The sequence below is a fragment of the Panthera onca genome, chromosome B3 (assembly GCF_046562875.1).
Source record: "Panthera onca isolate mPanOnc1 chromosome B3, mPanOnc1 haplotype 2, whole genome shotgun sequence".
In the NCBI taxonomy this organism is placed as follows: domain Eukaryota; kingdom Metazoa; phylum Chordata; class Mammalia; order Carnivora; family Felidae; genus Panthera; species Panthera onca.
The window spans coordinates 114557626-114566704 of record NC_138344.1 but is presented as its reverse complement, the minus strand read 5'-3'; the positions used below and the strand labels follow the sequence as shown (position 1 = coordinate 114566704).

Sequence of the window (9079 nt, the reverse complement as noted above, 5' to 3'; positions counted from 1 at the left end):
TGCTAGAGTTACGTTCTGAAAATATAAATCAACCCACGTCATTTTTCTGCTTTCAATCCTTCACTTGCTCCTCATTACCATCTGACAACATCAAGATTATTGACAACATAGTTTACCATGCTCTCTAATGTTATGTCCCACGCACCCAGCAAGCTCCCTCCAGGCCTCCCTTCTGCTTCCTGTGGCCAAAACCACTCCAAATGGAAAAAAGGTGGGGAGGAGGTGTCTCAAAATAACACCCATTAAACAGCGCTAACTGGTTCTAATGTGTATTATCTGGAACCAGGAAGTCCCCTAAATTTGCATTAAACACTGGTCACACATCTGCTTGCCTCAAAACAATCTGAGCGTGCTTAGTTTTTCTTAAAAAGTAACATTAATAATTTGGATTAGGAACCATATTTCTACTCAATTAGTTACTATCAAGTTTATATGTTTCTCAGGGTTCCCTTGAGAAGCAAGCCAAGCTATTCCTTCATTCTACCCAGTGAAGGTGCTTAAAGATTAGTTTCTCAGTGGACATATGCTCCAAGTAAGTGTGTGTGTATTCACCTATATATATATATATATGTGTGTGTGTGTGTGTGTGTGTGTGTGTATGTATATATATGTGTGTATATGTGTGTGTATATATATATATATATATGTATATATTTGGGATGATGAATATATATTTGGGATATGAATATATATTTGGGAATATGTATTTGGGGGAATATATATTCCCCCAAATATATATATATATACACATATATATGTATGTATATATGTGTATGTATATATGTATATATATGTATATATATGTATATACATCCATCTCTACCAAATATACATATATATTTATATTTCATATAGAAAATATATTTCATATATTTTACATATGTATATATTTATATTTCATATATAAAAACATATTTCATATGTATATATAATTTCTCTTCGCCCTCTAAGCAAACAAACCAACATTGAATGTCCACCAGGAGGCGCTGAGGGCGTCGCCAGACCTGCGGTACCTTCCCGGTTGGAGAGGCAGCGAGGGATGCAGCAGCGATGGAACCCGGCTTCCTTTTTTAAAAGAATCAGCGTGAGGGAAGGGAGCAGCGCTGCGTTATTTTAGGGAGGCCTTGTCGCACTCCCCCTCCCGCGTGTAGGTAGCGTCTGGGATGTGTGCGGGCCCCATGGAGAGACGCTGGCGGTGGCTGCGGTGGCAGCTGGGGCTCCTACCGCGGCTGCAGCCGTTAGTAACCCGACCCCGCCGGCGCGGGGATTGAAGACGCGCAGGGGAGAGCGGCGAGCTGCGAACAAAAGCCCTCCGCGCGGGGCCGGAGCCCGGAACGTGTGGTGAGTGAACCGGCCGGGAGACCCGGGAGCAGCGGGCACTGGCGTGGCTGGGCAGGCAGAGTCCCCGGAGCCCACCTCACTGAGATACGGTAGGGGGACTCGGAAGGATATCCAGGGGCAGGTGTCCGAGCCTAGACTGGGGTGGATTGGTGCCTTTAGCACATTCAGACTTGGAGAGCATCGGGTGCATTTGAGAGGACCCAGGCGCCTTCCCCATCCCCAGCAAACACCCGCGAGGGGTGGGGGTGGGGGCGGGCACAGCTCCTAGCAAGCCCTGCCCAAAAGGCAGAGCCAGGATCGAACACCCCTCCCGGGGAGGCCTTTTGTAATTGAGGCGTTTCGCTTTGCCCTTCCATCAGCTCCGGACCCGGGTCTCCTTTGGCAGGGGGAAATCGTATGGTATATCTCATGTAAATTTATCATACAAATCACAGGGCTTCTGGGCCTAATCCCAAATAAACTTCTTCCCTAGGCAAATGGGGTCCTCGCAGCAATGAGCTCTGAGGATGAACAGGCCTCTTCTTTTTTTTTTTGTTCCTGCAAAGCTGCGTCCCCGGTCCCCGCCTAAGCTACAAACAAATACACTAATCCTCCCGGGAATCCTCCACTGCCTCCCTGGCCGGCCACTGCCTGCACCGCGATCTTTTCATTTTAACTTGCAGCAGGAAGGAGATGCATCCAGCGGGCCAGATGTCCTGGGGAGCCGGACCCCAGGACCCTGCCCTGCACACCGGGGCTGACGGAGGTTGAGGCTTTTCTCCTTGCACCAGTACCCGCCCCCTCCCACCCCCCGCCTGGGTTTTCAGGACAGCGGTATTATGATTTACGTTCCCCGGGGCCTCTGAGCCTAATCCCAAAGCGGATTAAGTTGGGAGGGGGTGTATATGAATGGGGCAGACGGAACCGCTCTCATGTATTCCTCGGTGTCCCTACCTTGTCATCCGCAGAGACTCCACAAAAGGACAGGGCTCAGCCATGGTGGACCCTGTGCCGGAAGAGGAGAAGGAGGGAGCCGAGCCTGAAGGTTCAGGAGGGGACGGCGCTGCCGCGTCGGTGCCCCCTGACGCCCAGGGCGCCCAGCAGCCCGCCGCCTCCTCGGCCTCGGCCTCCGCGGCGGCGCCCCGCAAGGCTGAAGTCCCGAGCGTAGCGGAAGAAGGCGGGCGGCGGGAGCAGTCTCCACTGCTGCATCTCGACCTCTTCAACTTCGACTGTCCGGAGGCCGAGGGCAGCCGCTACGTGCTGACCAGCCCTCGCTCGCTGGAGGCCTGCGCTCGCTGCGCCGTCAAGCCAGTGGAGCTGCTGCCAAGGGCCCTGGCCGACCTGGTGCGGGAGGCCCCGGGCCGCTCCATGAGAGTGGCCACCGGCCTGTACGAGGCCTACGAAGCGGAGCGACGCGCCAAGCTGCAGCAGTGCCGGGCCGAGCGCGAGCGCATCGTGCGCGAGGAGAAACGGCGCCTCTTCACGCCACTGGGCCAGGCGGCCGCCGCCGCCTCGGGCGCCAGCGCGGGCGGCAGCAGCAGCAGCTGCAGCAGCGCCAGCCTCCCGGCCTCGCCCGCGCCGCGTGCCGCCCGCAAGGCCTCCTCCAGCCCGTCCCCTGCTCGGACGCAACCTCCGCCCGCGGGTTCGCGGGCAGGTAGGAAGAGCCACTCGCTAGACTCGCTGTCCCGCCGGCGCGAGGGCGCCCTCAGCTCCGAGTCCGGCGCGTCGTCGTCGTCCTACAGCGGGGAGAGCCTGCGGGAGCTGCGCTGGCCTCCGCGGGCCTCGGCCAGGAACAGCTGCCCAGCGGGCTCCGCGTCCTCCGCCCCCAACCCTCTGGGCCGCCCATCTGCCCTGGCCCTGGTGCCGCTCACCGGCCGCAGCTTCAGCCTGGGCGACCTGAGCCACTCGCCGCAGACGGCTCAGCACGTGGAGCGCATAGTGCGCCAAGTGCGCGCCGAGCGGGGCCTGCGGGGAGTGCCGGAGCGCGACCGCAAGATCGCGGCGCTGATGCTGGCGCGCCACCAGGAGGAGCGCCTGCTGCTGGAGCAGCGCGCCGCGGCCCACGGCCAATGGGAGCAGCAGCGCGTGCGCGCCGAGCAGCGGCGGGAACGCGAGGAGCGGGAGAAGCAGCGCGCGCTGGAGCAGGGCCGCCGGGCCTGGGCGGCGCAGGTGGAGGAGCGGCGCGGCCGCCGGGGGCGCGAGGAGCTCGAGGCGGCGCGACGACGGCAGCGGCAGTGCGAGCGCAGCGAGGAGCGGCGGCGGGAGCTGGCGGAGCGCCAGGGCCTGCTGCGGCGGGAGCGGGCGGAGCGCGCGGCCCGGGAGGATAGGCTGCGCAAGCTGCAGCAGGAACAGAACCTGAAGCAGCGGGAGGAGGGCCTGCAGGAAGGGCGCGAGCGGGCCGAACAGGCCCGCCGGGAGCGCGCCCAGCGCGCGGCCCGCACCAAGCAGCGGCAGGAGGGCCAGCTGCAGCGGGAGAAGCGGGAGCTGAGCCGGGCCGAGCGGGCGCGCCACGAGGCGCTGCTGCAAGGCCGGGTCCGGCAGGAGCGCGCGGAGCGAGAGGGCCTGCGGAGCTCGCTGGAGGCCAGCTTGGGCCGCGCGCAGGAGAACTACGAGCAGCTGGTGGAGCAGCGCGCCCGCGAGCTGCGGGAGCGGGCCCGGCGGGAGGAGCTGCAGGGCCGGCGGGCCAAGGAGACGGCTGAGCGCAAAGAGCGCGAGCACCAGGCGCACCTGGAGGCGCTGGCCCGGGCCGGAGAGCGGCGGCTGCAACACGCGGCACAGGCGGCCGAGGAAGCGGTGCAGCAGAAGGCGCGGCGTGTGGGCCAGAGTCGGTTGGAAAAGGAGCGGGCCCAGCGCGCCAATAAGGAGAAGGTGGAGAGGGACGAAGACTGCCGCCGGCGGGAGCTACTGCAGGCCATCGGGCGCAAGCTGGAGCGCAGCGAGCAGCTGTCTCGGGAGCGGAGGAGCGCGCTGGAGAGCGCCCGCTCCACAGCCCGGGCCTCCTTCCACGTGCGGGAGAAGGTGCGCGAGGAAACCAACACGCGCTCCTTTGACCGCATGGTGCGGGAAGCCCAGCTGCACGCCAACCTGGACCGCAAATGACCGCCACCCCTGGCTGGCCAGCCTGCCACTGCTCAGCCCTGGGCGGCCTCCTTTGGCCTTTATGACCAGACCGTGGAAGTCCCCCGTCGGGGCTCAGCACAGTGGCCTCGCCAGGCTTCCGATCAGAGAGGCATTGAGAGGACAGATAGGAGACCTGACAGCCCCACCGCCTTTTTAAAAACGGACTTTGTTTGGAAATGACAGAGCACAATCTTTGACCACATCCACCCTTGGTGGCTCCCGCAGCTACCCTTGCCAAGCTTCCCCATGTGTCTTTGGGATTGGAATAGAAAAAGAGTTGGGGAGAAAGAGGCTGGGTCGGGCCTGCAGGGAGGGCCCCCCTGGGAGTGACCGCCCCTTCTGCAGCAGTGAGCCCAGGCACCTGTCGCACATTGGTGTCTGAGGTGACAGCGGAGGAGGCATCCCCTCGGCTCGCCTCCATCTTTTTAAATCTGGCAAGTTGCACAAAGCGTGGAGGCCACGCAGAAAAGCACAGCTCTTCCAGCGTGTTAGGCCACACCAAGTGACCCCAAAAGCAATGGGTTCTTTGTATGCTTGACTTTTAATCTGCCACTTGAGCAAACTCTGATCTTAGTTCTGATAGTTTTTTGGTTGATTCCCCTCGGCTTTCTAGTTAGACAATCATCTGCAAATTTATGATTCATTTGTGTCTTCTTTTCTCTCTCTCTCTCTCTCTCTCTCTCTCTCTTCTTATTCTTCCAAGGGACACAAGAAATGTGTTGTTGGTTGGCTTGGTGACGCTGTTTTGGCTTTAGTGGAAGCCCCCAGCCCCGGGGGAGATGAGTTCCCTAGGCAGCAGTGTTCCACCAAATGATTCTTTCTTGCAGGGTAGTTTCAGGGGAGGCAGCGGTCTGACGCCCACCTCCCAACGTGGATGTGAGCCCATTCCTCGAAAGACAGCAGCCATGCCTTAAGAAGCAGAGCTACCTTATGTGCCTGCCCAGGCCAATCCTGCCTCAATCTCCAGCCCTGGATGCAGCCCCGAGGGTGGGCGCAGCGAGTCTGGAGCTAGGATTTCCTCTGTGGAGGAATCCTCACAGCTGCTCAGAGGGTGATCTCCTGGGGTGGCTGGGATCCTGCCGCTTTGCTGTTGAGAGTTGTGTTTGCTATTGTTGGTGGTATGTTTCCCCCTCGTCCTCCCCCACAGAAGAAAAAGAGAATGTCCCCCCCCCCCCCCTTAAGTTCCTGGTTCTCTCTCACTTGTGACTTAAAGTGTTTAATCAGTCTCTCCGTGCCTCACCTTTCCCATTGGCCAGATGGGGCCATCAGTACTCTTTTCCAGGTACCTCAAGGTCTTCCGGATCCAAAGCACCGCCTCAGTATTATTTGTTGGTCTTCTTTGTGCCTTTCTTGACCTGGAGTAGGGAGGCAGGAGGGCTGCTGTTGGCCTAGCTGGTTTCTGGGAATATGGATTCCTAGTGTTGGAGGAGGCCGGGCGTGTCAGGACAGATGATCATTTAGCTTCTGGGGGAAAATACTTGCAAGTCTAACAAATTCCCATTCAGTTGTCTTCAGGCTACTTTAACCCTTCGAGTGCTTCCTTTCCATGAAGCCGAAATCAGCCGCCGGCCATATCTACCCATTGACTCTTGCCTTCATCACAGAAAACATTACTTTTTTCATTAAATCGGGACCAGGAAATAAAAGTTACCAAAAAACCAAAAACAAACAAAAGCAAGAATCAGGGTAGAGAACTACTATATTGGACATATTTCATGTATATTCTGCTGCACAGAATTGTCCCTAAAATGTCTGATATTACACACACACATATACACACACTCCGTCTGTACCCCACCCCACCCCCAACTGCATGCCAGCAGATACGAAAGCATTGTGTAGAAGGGAGCAGTATTTGCGTGTTACACTTCAGGTGTAACACCGGGAAGAGAGCTGTGCCAAGGTTTATTTCTGGAAGGGGTGGACTTTTCCCTCAAATTTTCTTGTCGGTAACCAGGTTATCAGTAGCTAGCTATAACAATTGGCATTGTCTGTGAGTCAGGGGCATTTAACTAAAGGGTTAACTGGATACTTACTGGTTCTTACCTTGTGGCCCCTGATTTCCTAGAGAGCCTTTGAAACCTTAATAGAAAGTTCCACCTAAAACTCCTTTCTTCTCAAGTATGTACATTCACTCGAGAAGGACACAGTCTGGTTTTGTGGATGAGACACTGAAAGGTACACAGGCGATCTTACCTCGCCCTTTGTTCAGTTTGTTTTCCGACTTACTGAGTGACTTTGGGTAGATCATCTCTCTGTGCCTTGGTTTCCCCACCTGTGGAGAGGGGGTCGTGTCTTTGGCCCTCCTCAGCACTGTGAAGATGAATCAGAGTCAAAGCGGTCTCTCAGTTCTATGACTTTAGAAGTGCAGGTGCAATTGCCATAAACAGAAAGGATCCTCTGACTGTACCGTGCCCAGAGAGTACAATGTACTGTTGCGATCTGGGGCAGAAAAGAATGGTCTCAAAAGCCCCATTACAGCTAACTGGAATTTAAATAAAAACTTTAAGAAAATAAAGAGTCCTTCAAGAAAAAAAAAAAAAAAAAGCACATTGCAGCTCATAGTGTCGCATGTGATGCAAAGGCCCAGGTCTGAATGTCACCAAATTAGAGGTTTGCACTTAGAGAAAAACACTGTGTAAAGGAGAAAAAAACCCTTTGGATTGAAAAAAAAATCCATAAAGCTAAATAAAATTAAATCAAAAACAGAAGCCAAACCTAGTAATGGTAAAGAATGGTTCTTCCAAATTTCAGACCACTCTGTCTGTAGAATATAGATCCATCTCTGTATTCTAGAATAAGTGGTCCTGTTGCCCTTTGAGGAGGAGTGATTTCCAGAATCCTTTGTTGGGCCCTTTATTTATATTCTTCTCTTTGAAGTGACACCAGAGAGAAGTGTCTTTTTTTCTCAAATACAGCAAGGGAAGATTGGAGGAGTGTGGGGCAGTGGGGCTGGTAGGTGAAGAAAGGCTTACTTCTCTTGATGTAAACATCCTAACAAGTGCCCGGAATTCGCCTCAGAGTGCCATGCTGGACGTTTTCCTACCATCTGGAAGATTGCAGCCCTGAAGTGGCCTCAGACCTTCACATTTGCCCTCTCGGAGCATCCTCCAGCTCTGAAAAGAGAGAACGTGAAGTGGAGTAAGGAGGGATGAGAAGGGTTGGAAGAAACTTTGGTTTGGTCCATTACCAAGGAAGCAAGCAAGACAAAACTGTTTTGGATGGAATCATCAGTGAAGCTAGCCCAGTGTCCTGCTCAGGCAGTGACCAATGCCTTCACATCTGGACAGGAAGATGGAAGTTTCCCTTCAGAAGCTCACAGACTGAACCTTCAAGGGAGCAGTAACCAGGATTCGCCAAAGGTGAAGAGTGTATGGAGTAGGGCTGGCATATGAGAATGCGGTTTATGTTCAGGCCACTCTATGAAGTCCACCAGTTATCGTTCCCTCTCCTTTAAAAAGTCCATTGAAACAAAGGGGTGCCTGACTTTGTATCAGGGGCTGTATATTGTTTACTGTCAAATCCCCTATAGCTTACGGTTTAGCACTTCACGTATAGTAAGCACATAAATACTAGATGGAGAGAGGGATAGACGGTGGGTGGTAGATCAATCAACACTTCACAGTTCTAAGGAAATCTATGAAGAATAGATCGGGTGGGCAGGCCTCCATACTTTTGATGAATTTGTATCGAACATCTGCTGTGTGCCAGGCACTTCTTTTGATACTGGGAAGACAAAGTCTGGTCATTGACCTTGGGGACCATTTTTGCTTCATTGTCCTGAGCAGACATCTATATTTACCCATTGGGCTTACCTTCCTTCCCACCCTGATATCCATCCACAGGCAGGTCTTGCCTTGAAGCACTAACTTCAAGCCTTCCAGTTTCCTAGGGAGACACCATCTGCCAACCAATCATCATTCAGTCACTGTTGTTCTCTTTCCCTTGATTAATCAGGAGCCTTGATTAATCAGGTCAAATGCATAAGGTCATGTACTTAATCAGCTTTAAATTCCAGTAAAAAGAGAGACTATACCTTCAAGGGTGTTGTTTGTTGCGATGTTAACAGAGACAGAATAAATAGTGACCGTTGAAAAAATGGTCATTATCGTCAACCTAGAGAATGAGCCTCAGGCTATGCAGAGTCCCAGATCACTAAAACAGGGTACCAGCTTCATCGTTCAAGACAAGAAACTCAACCTTCCAGAAGCGCTTCCAGTTTCAATGTTCCAACAAGATTTCTGATCAATACTAAATTGATGAGAAAGCTTAGTGAAGCAAATATCCTATTTCTTAAGATTTCCGGGTGATTGAGGTTCCCCACAGGTTGCTACGTGGACCTGAACGGCAGCTCCACTCTGCACGTCCCAGGGAAACATTTGGCAGGTGAGCATAAAGAAACCTGGCATTTCTTGACAGAACCTGGGACGCGGCTTTCAGGGACCCAGTGGATAACTCTCAGGGACCCAGCGGATAACTCTCAGTTCTAGAAATGTTGAGGTCTCATATGTGGTACACTTGGCTTCGGGTGTCTGGTGCGGCACCTGCAGGATTACGACCCATCACGTGCTTTAATTACATGACTCTGTAGAAGGGCACCTGGCCTGCTCACCTATGTACTCTGTTCCATGGAGCTCTG

At 54.0% G+C, this 9079-nt stretch overlaps 1 protein-coding gene across 1 annotated transcript; it reads left to right on the top strand.

The window, feature by feature from the left end:
• Positions 1-1029: 1029 nt before the first annotated feature.
• On the top strand, positions 1030-8468 carry CCDC177 (coiled-coil domain containing 177). The gene is made up of 2 exons (XM_060620141.3): positions 1030-1341; positions 2289-8468. Exon 2 carries the CDS (start codon positions 2317-2319, stop codon positions 4417-4419), a length of 2103 nt encoding a protein of 700 aa, XP_060476124.1. The 5' UTR covers positions 1030-1341; positions 2289-2316; the 3' UTR covers positions 4420-8468.
• The last annotated feature ends 611 nt before the right edge of the window (positions 8469-9079 follow it).